Source organism: Panthera onca, chromosome A2 (genome assembly GCF_046562875.1).
Source record: "Panthera onca isolate mPanOnc1 chromosome A2, mPanOnc1 haplotype 2, whole genome shotgun sequence".
Classification (NCBI taxonomy): domain Eukaryota; kingdom Metazoa; phylum Chordata; class Mammalia; order Carnivora; family Felidae; genus Panthera; species Panthera onca.
Genome location: NC_138340.1, coordinates 101,344,393 through 101,369,032, shown reverse-complemented (window position 1 = coordinate 101,369,032; position 24,640 = coordinate 101,344,393). Strand labels below are relative to the sequence as shown.

The following is a 24,640-nucleotide window of genomic DNA, read 5'->3' as shown; positions in this document are numbered from 1 at the left end:
CTTTTGACCTGCACATCAATTAATGGCAACAGTGACACAGCGATGTTGGGAAGGAATTAACACCAGCATCACTGTTGTATAATGCACCCCAGCTCCTCTGAGGAGTATTATTAACATAGTACGTTAGTAGAAGAAGCACAGTCAGACAAGCCACTTTATAACAACCTAAATGATAAATGAAATTCAAACCTTGAGCAGCACCTTGAGAAGAGAAATGGCTAAGAGTATGGCATGGACTGTGCATAATTTGTGCCCTCTTATCAACCAGTTCTCACTTTGAGATTCAGATGAAAGTTCTGCAGTAATTGTACCTGCAGGTGACTACATAATCGCATGTGGGAAGGCTGTGCCAGCCTCTTATTAAGAGGAAGGAGGAAAGGGAACCAGAGTGTCACCAAAGCAACATTAGCTGTGAATTTTTACCATCAGATGGATGAATTTAGGAAGTGTTCCTTCCCACTGGCGAGCCAGAAAGGACCACTGTGTCATAAACCAAGAATTTAGTATCTTGCTCAGTTTATTTTTATAAGCAAACCTCAATTTTAGATAACAATGTGTGTATGTGTGTGTGTGTGTGTGTATGTGTGTGTGTGTGTGTGTGTGTGTGTATGTGTGTGTGTGTGTGCGCGCGCGCGTGCTCTCCCTGATCGTTTTTTGCGTTGGGCGAGTCAAAACTTTTCAAAGGTTTGGGGGTTACAGAATTGACATTACTGGGCCTGGAACAAGTAATGCCAATTCAGGAAATTCTGTAAGTGATGGAATTGTAAAGTAGATCATTCTGGCTCCAGAGCCAGAACTTTTTTTTCCTGGATGAAAAGGATGTTATCTGCGAATCATGCAGCGGTAAGGATTCCCCATTACAGAAAATATGGCAACCCTTTTACTAAGTCTTCTTTTCTATGGGTTCTTCAGGTTATCTCCAGCCTACTATTTGCGTAATATGAACAAGTTTGAATTCACTTCAAACACAGAGCTCAATAAAATGTTAGATGATACTAAATGCCATAACTATAGGCAGTACACTTGATCTTCATTTACTTTCTGTGTGTAAAAATAAGAATAATATTCTTCGCTGCCAATCCCTGCAGAGGCTGATTAAAAGAAATGGGGGTTTACATAAAGCTCTAGAAGCAATCAGAAGAAAAGTATGCTAAGTTCTGAAGATCTTTCATTTTAAGATTAGGTTTACCATTCCTCATTGAATAATTTGCAAGTCTTTAATAATCATTTTAGTACTAGAACCACCCAAGAAGCAATTGATTGGGCCAAGAAAGAGTTTCGTTTTGGCAGTGAATCTGGAGAATATACAAGTGGGGGCCATGACAGAGACATCTGCAGGCCAAAGCAAATGGCCTTTCACAAATTTTGTACTCAAGTGCTCAACTTTAAAAACAGGAGGCTTGGTGGGAATGCAACCTGGTGCAGCCACTCTGGAAAACAGTATGGAGGTTCCTCAAAAAACTAAAAATAGAACTACCCTACAATCCAACAATTGCACCACTAGGCATTTAGCCACGGGATACAGGTGTGCTGTTTTGAAGGGGCACATGCACCCCAATGTTTATAGCAACACCATCAACAATAGCCAAAGTATGGAAAGAGCCCAAATGTCCATCGATGTATAAATGGATAAAGAAGATATGGTATATATATATATATATATATATATATATATATATATATATATGTATATATGTGTATATATATGTATATGTGTGTGTGTGTGTGTGTGTGTATATATATATATACACACACACACACACACACATATACACATACATACAATGCAGTATTACTCAGCAATCAAAAAGAATGAAATCTTGTCATTTGCAACTACGTGCATGGAACTGGAGGGTATTATGCTAAGTGAAATTAGTCTGTCAGAGAAAGACAAGTATCCTATGACTTCACTCATATGAGGACTTTAAGAGACAAAACATGAACATAAGGGAAGGGAAACAAAACTAATATAAAAACAGGGAGGGGGACAAAACAGAAGAGACTATTAAATATGGAGAACAAACTGAGGGTTGCTGGAGGGGTTGTGGGAGGGGGGATGGGCTAAATGGGTAAGGGGTATTAAGGAATCTACTCCTGAAATCATTGTTGCACTATATCTTAACTAATTTGGATGTAAATTTTAAAAAATAAAAAACAAAATTAAAAAAAACTTTCCTTCCTCATCAGGAAGCAGAAGGTAGATCGTGTTAACCAGAATATGTGCAAATCAAAATTAAATTCAAAAAAAAAATAAAAAATAAAAACAGGAAGCTTGGGGTACCTGGGTGGTTCAGTCAGTTAAGCATCTGACTCTTGGTTTCAGCTCAGGTCATGATCTCATGGTTCTTGGGTTTCAGCCCTGCATCCGGCTCCATACCAACAGGGCAGAGCCTGCTTGGGATTCTCTCTCTCCCCTCCTCCCCTGCTCATGCTGTCTTTCTCTTTCTCAAAAAAATAAATAAACTTAAAAAAAACAGGGGGCAAAAACAGTATTCTGTATGTTTCTTAAAGTGGCAAGGAGACTTTAGTTTATGCCAACTAGATTCACATAATAGATTTTAAAATTTGTGCATCCAGACTGCTGTTTGAAGGGCTGGCTGTATGGGATGGACCATCTTAAACAGAATTATATTTAAGAAATGCAAGATTCTCCACTTGGCAGATTATGGTCCATGGTACCCCTCTTCATGGACACAGGACAGGGTGTTTAAGGTTTTTATAACTATTCCCCACAGACTGAAAGCTCTGGGAAGGCACAGACCATGTCTATCTTGTTCATAATTATACTCTATCTCCATTCCTGAGAAGCATGCCTGGCATAGAACAGATGCGTAGGAAATATTTGTTGAATGGTAAAAGAAAAGAATTTTCTGAGGAAGCGTTGAAAGAAAATGGACCTCCAGCTACCAAGATTTCTGAAAGATAGATATTGAATAAGAGATGTGCTCTTGATTTTTTCCCTAGGGTAATAGCTGTTTTCAGCTAGTGAACTTATTTTCAGTGAAACAGTCACACACAGCAGTCCATAAAATAAAAAAGGTTAACTTCATTTACCTTGCTGTATTGTACTCAACACCATCACAGGAAAATGCCTACAGATTATCAGAAAATATAATGCTGTTTTTCTTTTAGACCTTAATAAAGTATCCTACATTTTTGATCACAGTAAAATGTTTAGAAGGTTTTTTTAATGTTTGTTTATTTTTTAGAGGGAGAGACAGAGCAGGGGAGGGACAAAGAGAGAGAGAGGGAGACACAGAATCCAAAGTAGGTTCCGGGCTCCGAGCTGTCAGCACAGAGCCCAGCGTGGGCTCAAACCCACGAACCGCAAGATCATGACCTGAGCCTAAGTTGGACCCTTAACCGACTGAGCCACCCAGGTGCCCCCACGGTAAAACGTTTTAAATGTCCTAAGTTCCTATGCTCGTATTGGCAATACCAAATCAAGTTTTACCTATTTATTTATTTTTATCTATTTCTTTTGGAGAGAGAGAGAGAGAGAAAGAGCGCCTGTACACATAAGTGGGGGAGGGGCAGAGTGAGAGAGAGAGAGAGAGAGAGAGAGAGAGAGATCTTAAGCAGATTCCACGCCTGGAATCTGGAGCCCGACATGGGGCTCGATCTTACAACTGTGAGATCATGACCTGAGTCTAAAGCAAGAGTTAGACGCCTAACCAACTGAAACACATAGGTGCCCCCCGACCAAATCAAGTGTTAAAATCCACCTTTTAAATCAGAAATATAGCTATGATGACAACAACAAAATGAATGAAAATGGCAACAAAAACCATTACATGTAGTAATTTCTAGTTTACGAAGTGTTTCCACATCTATAACCTCCTTTGCTTTTAATAACACACCTGTAAAGATGTTGGCAGTGGAGGTGGGGGGAAGAGGGAGAGATACCCTCATGTTGCAAAGGCAGAAGTGGAGTACACAGAGCTAAAATCACTCCATGTCATGCACAGAGTTAAGTGAATAGTTGGGAAATTTCAAGTGTAAAATAAGGACAGAAACACAGCTGAAGGTATATAAAAGATGACTGGTTTATAAAGCAAACTTTTGTTTAGTTTATTGCCTCTGCTTACCTAACAGAGACACTACAGAAATCACACTCTACTGTAAAGGATCATTTTTCAGCCTTGTCATTATTTTTGTCGGGTAGGAGAAAAGTATATGCCTTCCTATATCAGATGATCGGTTTCTAAATTAGCTCTTCTATTCATTTAATACAAGCTGATGAGAACTATTTTAGAGGACAGATAGGATGGGGGAAAAGCATAGGAGGTTAGGTCTCTTTATAGCAAACTGAAATTTGGTTGGATATAAAGAGAAAGATGTATCTCATTCTTCTTCAAACTAAAATAGAACTAATCTGGAATGTTCCAGATGGGAATATTTTCCAATTATCTCTTTGACATTATCTTTTCTAAGATGTGCCTGCCAGCTTTCTCAGTGATCCAGTGAATCTGTATGAAAACATGCTTTTGTATGTAATTACACAAAAATAAGATTGTTACATTTGTAGTTTGTACCTAGAATTTCTTGCATTCTTTAGTGAGACCATGTCTTGAGAAGTCACTGTAATGCCTATAACTACACATTAGCTTTAAATAGTACTGTTGATCCTGATTAATACAGTTCTTTTTGTAGGGGAGGGGCAAGAATGTGAAAGATACAAAGTAACTGGAAAATATAAAATATTTTCCAGTGTTATATATTTGATGTCTGATTTTGCTCCCCATTCTCAATCCTGCCATGGGAATGCTGAAACACAATTAAAAGGCTTTTAGATGCTTTATGGTAGGGAAACACCCAGCAGTTGCCTAGCCTTCAGGTTAGACCAGAGAAAATGGGTCTAATGGGTGACTGGCTCCCAAGGAAAGGGAGTGGCATCCAACTCCTGACCAGCTGACCTTTGATGCTTGCAGACTGCCATGTGAGGCAATGATGGGCTGAAGCTCCTCCTTGTTTTAGTATTTCTCTGGAAGGTCAAGGAAGAATTTCTAGGGTTTTTCCCCCTCCAAATTTCCATTAGGAACCTTCCTTAGTGGTCATCTAAAATTAGTGGGTTTTAACTTCTTGTAAGGCCACTTTGAGAATTTAATAAAAGAATTGGACTCTCTTCTGACGGATAATGCCACTGTCACTAATAATGATGGTAACACAAAATAAAAGCTACTATTTATTGAGTGCACACACTGTATGTAGCGACTTAAGTGTCTTTCAAGGAGACACTGATCCTATGAATCATCCCTTCTTCCTTCCAGACTCCTCCAGCTCATCATACTTTTCTCTACCATGTCTCTTATGGCCATTCTCAACAATGCCCATGTTCACGTAGACTCATGGTTCCCCATCCAGAATGAACATTATAATTACACGGGGAGCTCTTCAAAATAGCAATTCCCCAGAAACCACACACAGAGATCCTGATTTAATTGGTTTGGGGCAGGGTCAGCATTGATGTTCTTTGAAAGCTCCTCAGGTTATGCACAGCCAGGGTGGAAAACCATGAATATACAACCCATCCAACACTCCTTCCTTGCAGGTCCATGTACTCCAGACTTGTTTCTGTTCAGCCTACAACAGCCATGTACTTCCATGGTCAACTTAGACTTTGAGATTGGAAATAAAAATCCTAGCCCCAGCACTCTGTTTTCCCACCATCACCTAACAGTCTGTCTCACACACTCTAGACGTCATACTCTGGTAACTCAGTGACCCCACAAAAATGGCAAATCTTTTTTTTTTTTTTTTTTTTTTTTTTTGGTCCAGAATGTCCTCATGTCTTTTCCTTCTTCATCCAGCTTGGATTGTGTGTTTCATCACTGTAACTGTCTCACTGCATATACCTTCAATTCCATTGCCATGTTTGTTTGCACATGGTTTTCATCTGGTAAAATGTCAACCCCAGCTAAACCCAATTTTATGTCAATGCAAACCTGCATGCACTTGAACAGCTGGATGCGGGTTGGAGGAAAGCACAGAGTCCTGATGACTCCTTTCATTTCAAATTTATGGCCCCAAATCTCTAGAGATCATCTTCAACTTCCCACCAAAAAATCTACCAACCTATGGCACTCCTCCAATCTCCATTAAATTGGTTGAATTGTCCTTAAGGCCAAACCATTTATTTGTGCACTGCATTGCTTCTTGAGAACTTTGTTCCTGAAACTGGTAATTCTGACTTTCCACTCCTCTATGAGATCACTTATATTAGCATCCAATATGGTAGAACATCTATTAAAAAAAAGTCTTAGTATTCCTATCTCCCTCCTAGTGCTCTATCACTCTGTTCTTCTGTATAAAATACCTCCAACAAAAAGGTGTCCATCTTTGCTGTTTCCACACTTCCTTACCCCATCTGCACCATGTATTTTCCTTTATTTCTTAAACAATGGGGACATAAATATATTAAAATATGTCTAAGGTATAAAGAATAAAGTACAACAAACACTTTACCACTCAGTTTAAGGAATAGAACATTATGAGAAACTGTGAAGTTTACTCTGTGTCCTTCCATCCCCATCTATTCCTTTCCCTCCTTGACTAGAAACTAAATGCTATTCTTTTCTTTCCCTCAGCTTTATTGAAATGTAATTGACATACAACATTGTATAAGTTCAAGGTGTACAGTGGGATGATTTGGTACATATATGTACATATATGTATGTACACGGTGTTGTCCCAAACATGTAACATTGTGTAAGTTTAAGGTGTTGAATGGGATGATTTTGTATACATATATAAAGTGAAATAATTAGCACAGGAAAGTTACACCGCAGTCAACCTCACATGGTAACCTTTTGTGTGTGTGTAGTAAGAGTATTTAAGATCTACTCTCTTTGCAACTTTCAAGTATTTAATATAGTATTATTAACTTTAGTCACCATTCTATACATTAGTTCCCCAGAACTTAATCATTTTCTAACTGGACATTTGTGCTATTGGCCAGAGTCTCCCCGTTTTCTCGCCTCTAGCAACCACCAATCTACTCTGTTTCTGAGTTTAGTCTTTTAGATTCCACCTATAAGTGAGATCATACGTTATTTGTCTTACTTTGACTTATTTCATTTAACACTAATGCCCTCAAGGTTGTTTACTGTTGCTACAAGTGGCAGGATTTCCTTCCTTTTTATGGCTAATATTCCATAGATAGATAGATAGATAGATAGATAGATAGATAGATAGATAGATAGATAGATAGGCCTATCTATTGATTTGTATCTATATAGATAAATCTAACTATTGATATATACAGATATAAGGTCAACTAATATATACAGGTGGATATACAGATCTATATACAGATATATCTAGATATCTCTCTATGGATAAGTCAATCTATATATACCACATTTTCTTTCCCCATTCTTCTATCAGTAGAACCACTTAGGAGGTTTCCAAATCTTGGCTATTATAAATAATGTTGCAATAATATTTGTGTGCAGATATCGAAGAGAACATTTCATTTCCTTCAAGCATATACCCAGAAATGGAATTGCTGGATCATATGGTAGTTGTATTTTTAGTTTTTTAAGGAACTTCCAAACTGTTTTCCATAGTGGCTGTACCAATTTACATTCCTACCAAGAGGGCACAAGAGTTCCCTTTTTTCCCTATCGTCACCAATGCTCGTTATCTCCTTTCTCAGATTCTAGAAATCAGGTGATATCTCATTGTGGTTTTGATCTGCACTTCCCTGATCATTAGTGATCCCGATTCCCCTTTTCCTGTACCTGTTGGCACTTGGTTTGTCTTCTTTGGAAAAATGTCTGCTCAAGTCCTTTGCCCATATTTTAATTGGTTTATTATTTTTTTTATTTTTTGCTACCAACTTGTATGATTTCTTTATATATTTTGGACATTAACCCCTTATCAGATGTATGATTTGCAAATAATTTCTCCCACTCTATGTTACTTTTTCATTTTGTTGATGGTTTCTTTTGTTGTTCATAAGCTTTTTAAAGTTTGATGTAGTCCCGCTTGTTTTTGTTTTTGTTGCTTGTACTTCTTACGGTATATGAAAAAAATCATTGCCAATACTGATGCCAAGGAGCTTACCACATGTTTACTTCTAGTTGTTTTGTTTCAGGTCTTACATTTAAGTTTTTACTTGGATTTAATCTTTGTAAGTACTGTAAGATAAGGGTACAATTTCATTCTTTCTTTGCATGTGAATATCCAGTTTTCTCAACACTGTTTATTGAAGAGACCTTTCCTCATTCACTATTCTTAGCTCCCTTGTCAAATATTAGTTGTCAAATATTAGTGTGAGTTCACTTCTGAGTTCTCAATTCTGTTCCACTAGTCTATGTGTCTGTTTTATGCCAGTACTATACTGTTTTGATTACTATAACTTCATAATATAGTTTGAAGTTAGGGAGGGTGATACCTTCACCTTTATCTTTCTCAACAGTGCTTTGGCTATTTGGGGTCTTTTGTGGTTCCATACAAATTTTAGGATTGTTTGTTCCATTTCTGTGAAAAATGTAATTGAAATTTAGAGAGAGACTGCATTAACTCTATAGATAGATTTGGATAGTATAGACATTTTAACAACATTAAGTCTTCCTAATCCATGGACAGGGTATACCTTTCCATTAACTTATGTCTTCTTCCATTTCTTTCATCAATGTCTTATTGTTTTCAGTGTACAGAACTTCCATCTGCTTGGTTAAATTTATTCCTAAGTATGTTATTGTTTGATGCTATTATAAGTGAGATTGAAATTTTTTTGTTAGTGTATGGAAACACAAATGATTTCTGTATGTTGATTTTGTATCCAGCAACTTCACTGAATTTGGTTCTTACTGCTAATAGTTTTCTTTGGTGGAGTCTTTAGGGTTTTCTACATAATGCTATTTTGAATTCTGTGTAGGTCTTTGCTTTTTTTTTAATAGCTGCATAACAAATATTTATAGCTCTAAACAATAGTTTTAAATGTTTTGAACTTCTTATCAGTGTATTTATCCTTCTGTGGTTGCTTTCTTCTCTTATCACTATATTAAGATTCATTCATACTGTCAGGTGAAGCAGTTCTAAATCCATATACACATCCTCAGACGTGAAATCATTTCATTATTCATTTGTGAATAAGTATTATTTATTATTCTATGGATGATGAATATTTGTATTGTTTCCAATTGCTACTATCATTAATAGTGCTACAGTGATCATTCTTATTCACATCCATTGGTGTGCAAGAGTTCTTCTAGGATATATATCTAGGAGTGGAACTGCTTGGTCATTAAGGAATCACATATTCAATTTATGAAAAATGCCAAATTACCAAATTATTGTTAAAAGTGGTTTTACAAATTTTATTAGTTGATTGGAGGTTGGTTGATTATAAGATAACAATTTAAATAATTTTTTTTTTATGTTTGCTCCATGGTCCAGTATGTGACTTATTTTTATAAATGTTCCATGCATCCCTGAAAATAATGTTTATTCTGTATAGGTATGTGGTCATATCAACCTTGTTATGTCTGATGTTCAAATCATTCACATCCTTCCTGATTACTGTATATCTCAGTGGTCAGCACACTGGGCCAAATCTGGCCTGTAGCCTGTTGCTAAAAATGGTGCAAAATAAGTATGTGACAGAGACCATATACGTCCTACAAAGCCTAGCATTTACTATATGGCTCAGAAAAAGTTTGCTGATCCCTCAGCTATTTGATACATCAATTACTAAGAGAGGCATAGTCCAGTCTCCAACTCTGGTGTTAGATTTTTCCTTTTATCCTTGTGTTTTTGTCCATTTTTACTTTATAGAATTTTAATCCATGTTACTGGGGCATACAGCTTTGGAATTGTTATGTTGTCCTGGTGAAATGAACCTTTTACTAAGATCTAGTGACCTTCTGTCTCTAGTAATACCTTTGCTTTCAAGGCCACTCTGACTTTATTTTTAGTTATGTCATCTTTTTTTCTTCATCCTTTCTCTACCCTTAGGATTTACATGGATTTTGTGTAAATTACAATACTGTATTTAGATTTCTTTTAAGCTAATGTTTTCCAATCAATCTAATAAACTTTGCTTTTTTAAGAGGCTTTTGTTAATTTACTGATATTATAGTGACTGATACGTTTGCATTTATTCTATCATCCTATGTGTACTTTTTGTCTCCCATTTTCTACTTTTTTACTTTCTTTTAGGTTGACTGAATGCTTTTCTTTGTAAATATTCACTAATTAAACACTTTTTTAATGTTTATTTTTTTTGGGAGAGAGAGAGCAGAGTGGGAGAGGGGCAGAGAGAGAGGGAGACACGGAATCAGAAGCAGGCTCCAGGTCTGAGCTCTCAGCACAGAGCCCAACACAGGGCCTGAACCCACAAACCATGAGATCATGACCTGAGCTGACGCTGGATGTTTAATTGACTGAACCATCCAGGCGCCCCTGAAATATCCACTAATTTCAAAGTTGTATTATTTCCTTTATTTTAGTAATTACCCTAGAAATATTAGCATGCACACTTAAAGAGCAAATAAGTTCATGATTTTATCATCCTCCTACGTAAAACAAAGACTTTAAAATGCTTTAATTTCAACTACTTCTCTCTTAAGTTATTTGCTATAATCCATTACTGTTTTTGTTTTCTAAATTGATTTTAGCTGATATTTGTTTCATATGGGTCACTTTCTTAGTTTATCATTCCTTTATACAGTTTAGGTGTTCCATCTGGGATCATTTTTCTTCCGCTTGAAGTGTATCATTTAGAATTTCCTTTAGAAGAGGGTCTGTTGGTGCAAATTCTCCCAGGTTTTGTATATCTAAAAAGAAGTTTATTTGCCCTTATTCTTGAAAATGATGCTGAATGTGGAATTCTCGGTTTACAATAATTCTCATCATTTTGAAGATACTAATTCACTGCCTTCAGGTTCCATTGTTTTTGGCAAGTCAGCTGTAAGTCTCTTATTTCTTAGAGATAATCTTTTAAGATATTTTATTTGTCTTTGATGTTGTGTAGCTTCAGTATCCTATGTCTAATGTGGATTTCTGGGGTGTGTGTGTGTGTGTGTGTGTGTGTGTTTTAATTTTTTGGGCTTCCTAAATCTTAAGATTGGTATCTTTCACCAGTTTTGGAAAGTTATTAGCTCCTACCTTTTAAAATACTGTCTCTGCCCCATTCTCTGAGTTGGAACTTTCTGCTTCTGGGATTCCATTAAGATGCACTTTAGACCTCCTCATTCATTACGTTATATATTACATTATAATATTAGCTATTATATTAACCATTATTTTATTATAATGCAATATATAAAATTAGCACTCTCCATGCTATGATTTTGCATTTCTGTTTATTTGTTACATTCTAAGTAACTCCTTAAGATCAATCTTCTAGCCCATAAAATCTCTCTTCATCTATGTCTAATATGCTAAATGTCAACCTATGCATTGAATTACTACTTTTAATTCCTAATGTTCTGTTTTGTCCTTTTCCACATATGCTTGATATTTTTTAAAAGTCTCATAATCCTTAACATATTTCAAGTTTGTTTTTAATCCTTTAAATATAATAAGCACACTTGTATTATATGAGACATACTAACCAATATCTGAGCAATATGCAGATTTGATTCTGCTGTGTCTATTAATTTAGCATGTGTACAACCCTGTTTCTTTATGGATTTTGTAAGTTTTGACTGAAGAATCAATATTGCTTTGAATTCTGTGAAAATATTTTAGGTCTGATTAAAAGGAGTTCATCTAGAGGGTTTTAAGTTTGCATCTGCCAGACACTGGGGAAGCCATCAATCCAGACAAATTTAAGTTCTTGACTTCAGGTTTCTTTGAACCTTTAAAACGTATCACCAAGTAACTGAAAAATGTAATAGCAAAATTTAAAAAGATAAAATAACAAATAGAGAACAGAAGGAAAACAAGTGAGATCTAAGCTACTAATGAATATTTTGAGGAAGAAACCAAACTTGAGTCCCACATAATTTGCTATATATGGTAAATTTGTAAATTTCAAAGATAAAATAAACTATAGAATGAAACAGAAAAGACAAAACAAGCTACCTACTTATAAGACAATGAAGTAATATGTATAATTTGGGGGCAACCAAAGATTGTAACATGAGAATTTTATAGCCAGTAAAACTGTCCATTTGTAAAGAAAACAAAAAATAAGTTTTAAATATATAAGAGCTTAAGATAATTATTCAAGCCATTTTAAAAGTAATTATATAAAGTTTAGCATCAAAATTAGGAAATTCAGGAAGATAAAATTATTTTAGAAAGACTGATGGTAACCATTAAAAGTTAAATATAGAGGTAAATCAATTTAATTGTGGATATGAAACCCAATTATGAATAGGTACTTAATACAATTGATTAAATCTGACACTTAAGATTACATTAATAAAGACTATAAATAAGGAGTATGGAAATTTTATATGTTACAAAGGGGAAAACAAAAGATGTAATTCTCAGATTTGACAGTCAAAATTTAGATCAGAGAGTGTTTTTAGAGAAAGTAAAAAGAGCCACTTATGTAAACAAAAGTGTTAACATCTTCCATATCATTGGAGAAAAAAAGAAAGATATTATCCAGAGGAATGAAAAGAATAAAAGGAAACAAAGAAACACCAGAAAACCTAAAATAAGATAGCTGAGATGTGTGATCTTAAATCAGTTATTTCAAGAAATGTGTTTTAAAGCCCTTCAATAAAGGACAAATAATCTCCTTTTGTTACTTAAAACCTTCATCTTATTGTGCTGCCTATCATGCTGGCACACAATTCTATTTTATTTTCTTCATAGAACATGCTACTCTTAGAATTGTTTTGTTTATTGCCCAATTCTCTGCACTAGAATATAAACCTCATAAGAGAGGAATATGGCTGTCTCCTTCATGCCTATATGGCTAGAACCTCAATAAATGTGTTGTATTAATCAGCAAATGAATGAATGACTAGAAATAACCAAGATTAAAAATAAAAAAGGCAAACCAAAAACCAGGATTAGAATAAAATGTCATGTAAAAAGTAACAGGAAAATGCTTTTAAAAACATATAGACCATATTTTGTTGTTGATAAGGACAGAATCCATAATTTAAGAGTCACAAATACTATTCCATCCAAAAACAGGACCAACATATAGAAAAGAAAACAAAAACAGAAATACAGATAGACCTAGAATTACAACGATGATGAGCAGCTAATATACTTCTAATAATCTAATAAGAACAGAATATTTGAATAATTTACCTTTTTGATGTGTATATTTGTTCTGTATATGTATATAAATTACTTGGTACTCAATGGAGTATTTTCTAAGTCGACATATATTGTTGACTCAATCATTACTAAAAAGTACTTACTAGATTCCACTGGGGAGGGGGGAAGCTTGACAAACTTTATTCCCCCAAAGCTACTAGAAAAATTATTCATGGAACTGAAATAAAAATTTTGAATAGACATAAATTTATCTAGATGAGAAAAAAATTTTACATCTAAGTATCTGGAAACCATTACTAAGACTGACCTAACATTTTTGTAAATGTCAGATTTATCTATACCTTTTAAGGGACACAATATCAAACAGACAAATCACAGGAAGATCTCATAAGCACGAATGAGTGAACAGAACAATGGAAGAATGCTTTTTGAAGGCAGTATAGTTCAACAGCACCACAGGTTAAATGATCAATTTTCTACACAAAAATGATGTTGAATTTGATATCAGGATGCTGTGTGTAATTCTATGTGCTATGCCTTCAGGAATGATATGTGTTGTTCTGATGTATAATCATTGCCAAAAAGTTTGTATTGTTACAAGCCCTGGGAAGGACATATAATACAATTAGGCGAAATACATTGTATAATAGTAGATGGTGACAGGTACTATGAAGAAAAATAAAGCAGAAAGGAGGCATGGAGCATTTTATCAGAGGGTAACTGAAGAAACACTTGTAGGAGATGCAAGAAGGGTGTTCCAGGCCAGAACAACCAATGCAAGGGCTCTGAGGCAGGAGTTTGAACAACCAGGAGGCAGTGAGACTGAAAGAGTATAAATAAAGGAAATGGTAGTAGGAGAAGAAGCCACTAGGAAACCAGATTGTATAGGGCCTTGAGGTTGCAGTCAAAGACTTTGGCTTGTACTTGAAAGTCAACTGCCTTGTGTTTGAAAAGAATCACTGTGTCCTTTCTGTAGTTGAGAATAGACTGCTGAACAACAAAGATGGAAGAAAGGAGTTAAGAAGCTACTATAATAATCCAGACAGTAGATAATATTTGCTTGAACTGAGGTGGCAGTGAAGATTCCAAAGCTCATAGTCTTTCCACAATGCCCCATTACTTAAGGAAAAAGGTGACGGAAATTATGTGTACAGAGCATCTACCATATGGATTATGGACTTTTCATTTTACCAATGACGGTTGAGAAGACTTTTTTTTCCCTCAATAATTGGTAATAAGTCCCTGAATCATGAGATTTATTGTTTAGTGACACGGTGAAGCATGAAAATGTAAAAAGGCTGGAAAGAGGCTAGGAAATTTATGGATGACAGAATTATATGAGGTTATCTGGGGGTTTTAGGGATACCTGGGTAGATCTCCACATTCTTGGGGCTGCTGGCATGATAAATTACCCATAGAACCTCCTTACAAACCAGTGTTTGACAGAATGAGATGGGGAACAGACTTTCCTAAGATTAGAGATGAGAGTACTATTTTGCTCTGGCTTCTTTATTTCAATTATTTTAAAAAGAAACTTTTAAAAGTAACTACCAATATTGTAGCTACTTTTCAGTGACTGAAAAAATATTTTTAAAGCACACACACAGAGTTGTGTTTTGGACACTTAGCATGTATATAAAAGCACTCCAATTAGTTTTTCATAGTATAAAGGTTAATAGGCTCTAAGAAATGTATTTAATTTCTTCAAGCTTTCTGTTTATATGCTCTCATTTGTCATGTTAACAAGGCGCCCCAGCAATACCAGCTGATTTTGCTGTTGTTGAGATAAAATATACTTCCCTTCTACCATTCTTATTGGAAACATTACATTTGCTATCTAGAATTAATCTTCTTCTATCCTGCTATCGTTGTCTGTTTGTATAAACATGCCACAGTGTGGTAATTCCCAAGAGTTAGTGCTATTAAATCTCCCCCCCTCCTGACATCTCTATTTCAGTGAAAGGTACTTCTCTTTCTTCCCAGGCATCTTGACCTAGCTCCTTCCTGTCCTTCACCTCCACGTCAGGAGAGCTGCCAATATCAAGTAATACTAAGTCCTCAGCATACCTCGTGTGTCTAATGACTCCCCTTTTCACTCCCAATGCTAACGGTCCACAGAGATGACTGGTCTTCATTCTGGCACCATCTCCAAAGGCACCTCTCCTCTTCTACTCCGTCACACTGCACTTCATCCGGGATGCAGCGAGCCTGCTTCCCTTTTAGGCCTGGCACTGGTCATATCGCTCTATCAAAACCCCTATCATTGCTTCATTCTGACAGCTGAGATAAGTATGAATTTTGCTCCCTCCCTTGAAGGCTCTCCACAGTGTGGTCCCAGGCTGCCTTTCTACCTCCTACCACTTCCTTCACAAGGTCACTACAACTCTAGCAAAACCAACCACCCTTCCCTGAACCTGCCTCCATTTTAGCATCTTGCTGCCTTCACTCACCCAAAAACGTTCCCTCTTCTCTATCAAACTTTCCATTTTGTCTACCAAAATGTTGACCTGTCCTTCAGGTCCTATTTCAAATGCAGCTTCAGAGAAGCTTCTGCTGATGTCCCTGGATCAGTGTAATCCCCATTTCTACCAAACACCCTACCCCAGCACTTTGTTTGTACAACACTTACTGGAGTGTGCAGACCTGAACACCTTTCTCATCGTCAACTCTTGATACTAAGCTCCTAGAAGGTGACAAGTGTGCTTTGCTCAGCTCTGAATCTCCCATGGTGTAGGATGGTGTTCTGCACAAAGTCAAGTTCAAGGATGATCAGTGAGAAGTGTCAAAGTGTAAATATCTTAAAAGAGGCTGTTTTAAACTTCTCATTAAAAGCCATGAACATCCCCCCTTCCCTCAATAACAGGAGAGCAGTGGGTACAACAGTACCTTCCTGGTCTCTTCAGTATTCTTTCTACTCTTCTGTATATATAGAATTTACATTATAGTGATTAAAAATGCCGTGTAAAACGGTGTCACAAAGCCACATCTGGGAAGAGAGGATCAGTACTAATCTGTTTCTTACTTGCTATTTAGTGAGTAAGGGTAATAAGAGATGATATGTTTGGATTAGAGACAGAAAAGAAATGGAGTTTTCAAGGGAGAAAAACATTACAAAAGAAAAACCTGTTTCACAAAATGCAGCCTGTGGAAAATCTTTCAGCTGAATGTCAAGATTAAGAAAAATCAATAAAACCTTTGAAACCAGAACTACGTGAAAGGGTTTTTAGGCTTGATGGCAAAATACAATGCTAGGGCTTCAAGAAAATAAAATCTTTCTCCAGTAACTGCAAGAGCAATTCTTCAACATTCAGGAGCCTCCACAGCCTCAAAATATGCGTAGCACAAATTGCTTATTACACAGATAGGGACAGTTAAGATTCAAAGGGCCAGCATTTTCAAAGGACTTTTACCAAGGCTGTAATTAGTTGTTCTGGCAAAAACTGCATACACGTCTAATTGCACACACAATTGGCTAATTGTATCTTCAAAATAAAGGGTAAAGGGTTAATTGTATCCACATCTGGCCACAAAGAAAGAGGTTGTCCTTTGAAAATATGACACTACACTTAGATGAAAATTTGCATTAAACAACCATCCCTATTACTACTAATAATTATAATAATACCACATGCTTACAAATTAATACCTTTCATCATGATCCTGAAAACACTTTACAAACATTAATTAATCCTACAATACTCCTATGAGGTATGAAAAGGCAATTATCCCAATGGTGTCAATGAGGAAATACAGGAAAGTTAGGTAATTGTCAAAAAGCCACAAAGGGAATTGGAGTTCCTAGCCCCTGGCTCCCAACACAGGACCAGGTCACCAGGGAGGTTCAGTGGGGAGTCTGGTTCAGATAATCAGTACAAATGAGGCTAAACCCAGTGCAAAACTAAGTAATCAAACTTCAGAACAGTGAAAACTGACCTCTGATTTGGAGACTATTTTGACTTCTTTTACTCAAAAGAACACAAACTATCAAGAATGGAGCTACTAAAAGGCATCCATATCAGTAAAGTGAAGTTAAACTTTCACTACTTCCAGACGACATGATACCATACATAGAAAATCCTAAAGACCCCACCAAAAAAAAAAAAACAAAACAAAACAAAACAAAAAACTATGACAAATAATAAATTCATTAAATTTCAGTATTGAGTCAAGTTGCAGGATACAAAATTGATACACAGAAGTTGGTTGTGTTTTACATGATAATAACGAAGTAGTAAAAAGACAAATTAAGTAGACAATTTCATTTCCAGTTGCACCAAAACAATAACCTGCCAAGGAGGTGGAAGACTTAGACACTGAAAACTATAAAACACTGACGAAGGAAATCAAAGTGAACACCAACAAATGGAAAAATAGGAAAATATCTCAGACCCAGAGCAGTCTACAGATTCAGTGCAATTGCTATCAAAATACCAATAGCATTTGTAATACAACTAGAACAAATAATCCTAAAATTTGTATGGAACCACAAAAGGACCTTGAATAGCCAAAGCAGTCTTGAGAGAGAAGAACAAAGCTGGAGGTATCAGAATATCAGATTTCAAGTAATACTACAAAGCTGTAGTGATCAAATACTGGCACAAAAATAGACACATAGATCAACAGAACAAAGAGCCCAGAGATAAATCCACGCTTGTATGGACAAAGAAAGGTAAGAATATACAATGAGGAAAAGACAGTCTTTTCAACAAATGGTGCTGGGGAAGCTGGACAGTTACATGCGGAAGAATAAACCTGGACCACTTTCTTACACCATATACAAAAATAAACTCAAAATGGATTAAAAACCTAAATATGATACCTAAACCATAGAATTCCTAGAGGAAAACAGAGGCAATAATTTCTCTGACATCAACTACAGCTATGTATCCTTAGGAAAGGGAAATAAAAGCAAAAAGAAACTATTGGGACTGCATCAATATAAGAAGCTTCTACACGGTGAAGGAAACCAACAAAACAAAAAAACAACCTACTAAAGAGAAGCAGGTATTTATAAAAGAGATATCCAATAAGGGGTTAATAGCCAAAATATATGAGTAACTTCTCCAACTCAACACCCCAAAAATACTCTGATTAAAAAATGGACAAAAAGGGGCATCTGGCTGGTCCAGTCAGCAGAGCACATGACTCTTGATCTCAGGGTCATGAGTTCGAGCCCCACATTGGGCTTAAGATTACTTGGAAAAAAAAACCCGGCAGAGGCTCTGAATGGCCATTTTTCCAAAGAAGACCTACAGATGGCCCAGAGACACATGGAAAGATGTACAACATCACTCATCATCAGGGAAATGCAAGTCAAAACCTCAATAAGCTATCGCCTGACCCCTGTCAGAATGGCTAGAATCAAAAAGATAAGAAATAACAGGTGTTGGCAAGGATGTGGAGAAAAACAAAATTTCTTGTACCACTGGTGGGAATGCTAACTGCTGCAACCACTGGAAAACAGCATTGGTGGGGCGGGGGAGGGGCTCAAAAAATTAAAAATGGAAATACCATACGATCTAGTAATTCCACTACTGGGTATTTCCCTAAGAAAACAAAAACACTGATTTGAAAAGATTTATGTGCCTCTATGTTTATTGTAGCATTACTTACAATAGTCAAGATATGGAAGCAACCCAAGTGTCCACTGATAAAGGGATGAATAAGGAAGATGTGGTATGTGTGTAAAAATGTATGTATACATACGTACATATATGTATGTACATACGTATACATGTATGTATACATGCATATGTATACATATATACACACATACACACAATGGAATATTACTCAGCCATCATCAAAAAGAATGAGATCTTGCTATCTGTGACAACATAGATGGACCTAGAGGGTATTATGCTAAGTGAAATAAGTTCGAGAAAGACAAATACTGTATAATTACACTTACATATAGAAAATAAATAAACAAAAGGCAGAAACTGATCCAGAACTACAGAGAACAAACTGACAGTTGCCAGAAGGAGGGAGAAATACAGGCTTCTAGTTATAGAATGAATAAGTCACAAGAATAAAAGGTACACCATACGGGAAGTAGTGAATTGTATTCCAATAGCCCTGTGTGGTGACAGATGGTAGCTGCTCTTATGGTTTGCATAGTATCACATATAACCTTGTTGAATTACTATGTTGTACCCCTGAAACTAATGTAACATGTGACAACTATACTTCAAATAAAAAAAAAAATGAATGGAACTAACAAGTAGAACTTTTTGTTCCTTGGTTTGATTTTATGATCAAATATGACACATAATAAAAAAAAAGTATATAGAATCATATAATGCACCCCCAATGAATGGAACTTTGAAAAATATGTAAAGGGGCGGGGCACCTGGGTGGCTCAGTCAGTTAAACATCTGACTCTTGATTTCAGCTCAGGTCATGATCTCACGGTTTGTGGATTCAAGTCCTGCATTGGGCTCTGGGCTGACAGCGGAGCCTGCTTCGGATTCTCTGTCCCCCTCTCCCTCTGACCCCCCCCCTCCTCTCTCTCTCTCTTAACAAATAAACATCTAAAAAACATGTAAGAGGAGTAAGTTTCTGCAAGAGAAAGTCTGGCTGTGGCAGCTCTGAGTTGAGGACATGGTGGGCATAAAGATAGGAGGTGAGGGGCTAAACCAGTAAAAGTAATGGTACCTTAATTCTAACTGTTCTGAATTTACATCAGATTACTAGTCATGAGCACTCAATTTACACAAGCCCAGAATATCTAACTTAATACAAACAATACAAATAAATTTCCTTATAAATGAATAAGTATATCATTAGTATTTATATAATCTTAATATTTTATCTAAGAATGAGAGATATAGGAGGGTTCATTTTTAACAACAAAATACACATTTTAAGAACTGCTTATTTTTCAGAGAGCATGTGCACACATGTATGAAAGGGAGAGGGGCAGAGAGAAAGGAGATAGAATCCCCACTGACCGTGCAGAGCCCAACCTGGGGCTCGATCTCACAGATCATGAAATCATGACCTGAGCCGAAATCAAGAGGGGGACATTTAACTGACTGAGTCACCGAGGTGCCCCCGGTTTATTGTTTTTAATTAAGAAAAATTCTTGTAGCCACTTCAGGAAATTGATGAGAAATTCTGTATGCAGATACTTATATAAAGATGTAGGGATGGAAATATGCTCCAATTCAATTCACTTCTCTGGTGGAGAGAGTGCTAGAAGATACAAAGATGAGCAAGACACAGTTCCTGATTCCACAGACACATGGTCTATGCATTTATTTATATTTACTCAAGCGTTAGTATAGCCCTTCCTACAAAGGTTTTGAGGCAATACCTGATCAAAGATTAAAGAAAATACTGAAGTATATAGGGACAAGGAAAAGTAGAAAACATGCTAAAAGGAAGAATCAGTATGACTGTTTTTCTATATTTCAAAGTTGGTCCAAAGTTACTGGGTACCCAGAGCAAAAAAAAAAAAAAAAAAAAAAGAGAGAGAGAGAGAAAGGAAGGACTAGGGAGAGTAGAGACAGAGGGTGTGGTGTGGGGAGGGAGGGAAGAAGAAAGGGGGTGGGAGGAGGGAGAAGGAGAGAGACACATACACAAAGGGACAAAGACACTAGGACACAGAACTAAATTTTTTAAATGCCTTATAGAAGTAAAGACCCACTTAGTGTGGGAGTGCCTAAAACAGAGACCTGGCTTCCGATGGGGGGACCAGGGAAAACAGTTACATTCTGGGCTAGGCTTGAAGGTCAGGGCTGACCTCCACTGTGGCTACTGTGGAAAGGGCATTCCACCATGTGCCCAGCAAGCAAGGCAGAGAGCTATGCAAGCAGGAGGCATGTCTGGGAAGTGGAAGTAATAGAATGCAGCCCTGGAGGGGCCTGGCAGGAGCTGCAGGCTCACTGGTAAATGCCAAGCTCAGTTTTATGTGGTTCTGTTAAGTAACAGGTGACACTAGATGTTTGACAGGGGACGGGGGGAGGTGGGAATATAACTTTTTTCTTTCTTTTTCCTTTCTTAAGTACAAAATTCTGACACCATGTAAAGAATATACCAGAAAGGCAAAAGCCATGAGAAAGATCTGTCAGGAGGCTCTGTAATAAATCAGATGAGGGATGATAGGGTCTGATCTCTGGTCCTGGCATAGGAGAGGTAAAGGAAAGGACAAACAAGACACTCTCTGACAGGACTTAGTAAATAATTAAATGCAAGGAAAAAGGATGAGTCGTCCATGACTCAAGACCTTAAATTCTACCTGACCAAGGACATCCAGAAGGCTGATACTGCATCTTTTTCTTAGCTTTTATTAGGACTGGTGTAAAATTAACATATACCTTTACATCGTAAATATTTTTCATCACTGATATGAAGTATAGGGAATTGATTTTCAAAAGGATATCAGATTATTAACTGTATCTTTCTTTAGAATAAAAATGAAATGTGCTATTTCAGCGAGACCCATGATATGGACCTAAAGCACTATGGTTTTATTTCTAGCTCAGGCTTCAGCCTTTTTTTCTGTTCATTTACATTTATAAAAAGTAAAATGAGCTTTAATTTTTTATCCAGAGAGTCAAATGACCTGCACTCACTGAGTGTATTTGTATACCTCTCCCACATTGCCATGGATAATGCAGAAGTACGATCAATGCTGATGCTTAAAAATCATTTGCTGAATGAATACATTTAAAATTTGAAGTCAAATAGAAATCACCTGTTCCCCAAACCTATAACCAGCTTTTACTGATAGAATTAGACTGCCTGTTAAATGTAGGTATGTCATTGCTACTGTTCATTATATGACAATTTAAAATTTTCATCCAAAATCTATTTCCTATATAATTTACCCTCCTCACCAAATTTGGTTTTCTAAAAAATTGCTAGCTGCTATATCCAAAGCCAAGTCCTCATTAGCGTTAGTGCTAAGAATTGCCATAGATAGAACAAGAAAATGTTTGGTAGATATTGCAATGCACTTACAACGTTTCCTTCAAAAGTAACATGACTATACGGTCATTATATGTAGAAATTTTACCTTATAATAATGTTCCTTCTTTGTGTTTTGATGGAAAACCACTGATTCTTTCGTCTACTTCTTGTTAGCGAGTGACCTGCTAATCACATACAAAATACAAGTTGAACTTTGAGATCTGGCCTTTAAAGGCCTTGATGATCTGTCTGGGTCAACTGACTTTGAAACGTAATTCCCTCTAACTTGGTCAGTGATTCCTGAAGAGTGAGGGTTTGTATCACCGGTTATGCAGGTGCTGAGGAGAAGGGTCATTGGGAAGCTGGGTTTCAGGAGGACTTCATGGGCAATAAGGCAGGCAGAGTAGGGGGCAAGATAGGTTGGGTCATCTCCTTTCTTTTCTGGATCCCAGGCTTTCGTGGCAGCTAAGCCCTGGCACGTGCAAGCATGACAGTGTGCACACAGACAGAGGTTGGCTGGGATGGTGTCCCTGAGGACTGACCTAGCTACAGTTACTTCAGAACTAGGGGCTCTGCAAGCCTGTGGCAGAACTGGAGCTCCCAATTCTGATTCACTGACTTGGCAGTAAGTGTTTGGGTTGAGTCTGATACATCCGAATTCAAGTTTGAGTCACATAGTAGTTGAGTGCCTTGGGGTGCCTGGCTGGTTCAGTAGGCACAGCATGTGACTCTTGATCTTAGGGTTGGGTGTGGGGCCTACTTTAAAAAATTTGTAAAATAAATTGTTTTAAATAAAAAAATTTTAAAAACTGCATCTTATAGGAAAATCTATTATAATATTAACTACAATAAGCTGTTTTTTCTAAGTATTTTTTATTTGAATTGATCCCATAGAAACGAGATAACACATTATTTGCCCTAATTTGGTTGTAAGATTATTAGTTGTCTATCAGTGGGCTGTTTCCCTTCTTTCTTAATTATAGGTAAGTATCTCGGCAATATACCTAGCTAACAACATTTCCCAACCATCCCTACTAGTAAAGACAGCCAAGTGAAAGCTATTGAATTGGGCTTTTGGAAAAGCTATTTAAAGGGGGCTTGCTTTTGCCTCAATCTCCTCCTTTAATGGCTGGAGATGCAGCAGCCATCTGGTAATCAGGAGGCAACCTGGTGTTTTAAAGCCACACGTTAAGGGTGGTGGGGCAGAAAGACAGAAGTCTAGTACATTGATGGTATCATGGAGCCATTGTACTGGCCTTATGATTGTCCATTACAGGCAGTCAAATGCAATTCCTGATTCATCCATGTATATACACTTTACAGATAGCACCTAGGTAATACTATTTGAGGGGAGATGAAAAGATCCCCAGTTTTTTCAAACACACTTTCTTCCTTGGTATTATGAAGTATATATTTACTATAAAGTGTATCATGCCAGTATTATTCATTCTTTGGAAATAGGGATTAAAAGCATTCATTAAAATGCAAGTGTTATCTGAGAGGAGTTACACTTTAAGCTGTCAATATAATTGAATATCTTGTTGTGGATTAATTTATTAATTAACTTCCATGATTGGGTAGGTCCCAAGGGGATGGAACATAAAGACAGATAAGTTTGAAGACTAGTCCAGAAAAGGAGCAATGTCAGGCTACTATAGTAAGAATCACTACTTCCTTATCTAGTGCCCTGCCCCCCACCTCCTGACCTCCATCCCATGACACAGTTCCCACCCCAAAAAGACTGATGGGCAGCCTTAGAGGTAGAAAGCACAAGAAACAAAAGGAGATACAGAACCTGAAGGCAAACTTCTATTACTCTATTATGTAAGGCTGCCACAACCACCCCTCTGTATGGGAGTACTTTACCCTATAAAAAAACTCCACAGTTAACTAATAAACAGCACTGGTAGATTAGTCATTCAGCTGATAATTGAGTCACTTCTCTATCTACCAACTGCTGTGAAAGAAAGGACAAAACTTGTGTCAGGGAGCAGCTAAAGCATGGGACCAGTTCAAGGGGACTGGATTTACCTAAAGTTTGATCTAGTGGATGACCAATCATTTCAGGAACTCAAACACATCTCCAAATGCTTGTTGTTTTCCAGGCTCTGCGCTAGAAACCAGAGATTTGGCAATGATGATGATGATGTCTTGTCCTCAGAAAACTTAGCAAACTTCTACAGCACAAAGGCATGTGAGTAAACCACTGCAATACACTGTGGTGTATGTGATATCACAAGTGTATGCAAAAGTTGAAGTAGGAGAACAGAATTCACTGTAAGGATACGGAAGTGTGATCAGGGAAAGCCTCCCAGAGCAAATGATGCCTATACAGGGTTTTCAAAGATGAACAGGATTTTGCTAGGAAGATATAAGGAGATATACATTCCGGTCAGAGAGAACAATACACAAAAAGCTGGAGATAATGAAGAAGCTGGAGATAATAAAGTGGCATGTTTGAAGCATTTCAAATATTTTGCTATTTCTGTAGCATCAAGTGCTGAGGAAGAAGTAAAAGAAAGGGAAT

At 36.8% G+C, this 24,640-nt stretch overlaps 1 protein-coding gene and 1 long non-coding RNA gene across 3 annotated transcripts in view; one reads left to right on the top strand and one right to left on the bottom strand.

The window, feature by feature from the left end:
• UMAD1 (UBAP1-MVB12-associated (UMA) domain containing 1) overlaps positions 1–24,640 on the bottom strand; it is a 217,823-nt gene that overhangs the window by 33,784 nt on the left and 159,399 nt on the right. The window contains exon 3 of one of the 2 annotated variants that reach the window (XM_060633900.3): positions 15,827–15,940. The exons of the other annotated variant lie outside the window; for it this stretch is intronic. Coding sequence (XP_060489883.1) covers positions 15,827–15,940 — 114 coding nt within the window. The remainder of the gene's footprint in view (positions 1–15,826; positions 15,941–24,640) is intronic. 2 annotated transcript variants of the gene reach the window in all.
• The window catches only part of LOC132679884 (uncharacterized), a 155,479-nt gene that overhangs the window by 125,482 nt on the left and 5,357 nt on the right, over positions 1–24,640 (top strand). Inside the window, exon 2 of the long non-coding RNA XR_009610381.3 lies at positions 24,219–24,307. This is a non-coding gene — a long non-coding RNA (uncharacterized LOC132679884). The remainder of the gene's footprint in view (positions 1–24,218; positions 24,308–24,640) is intronic.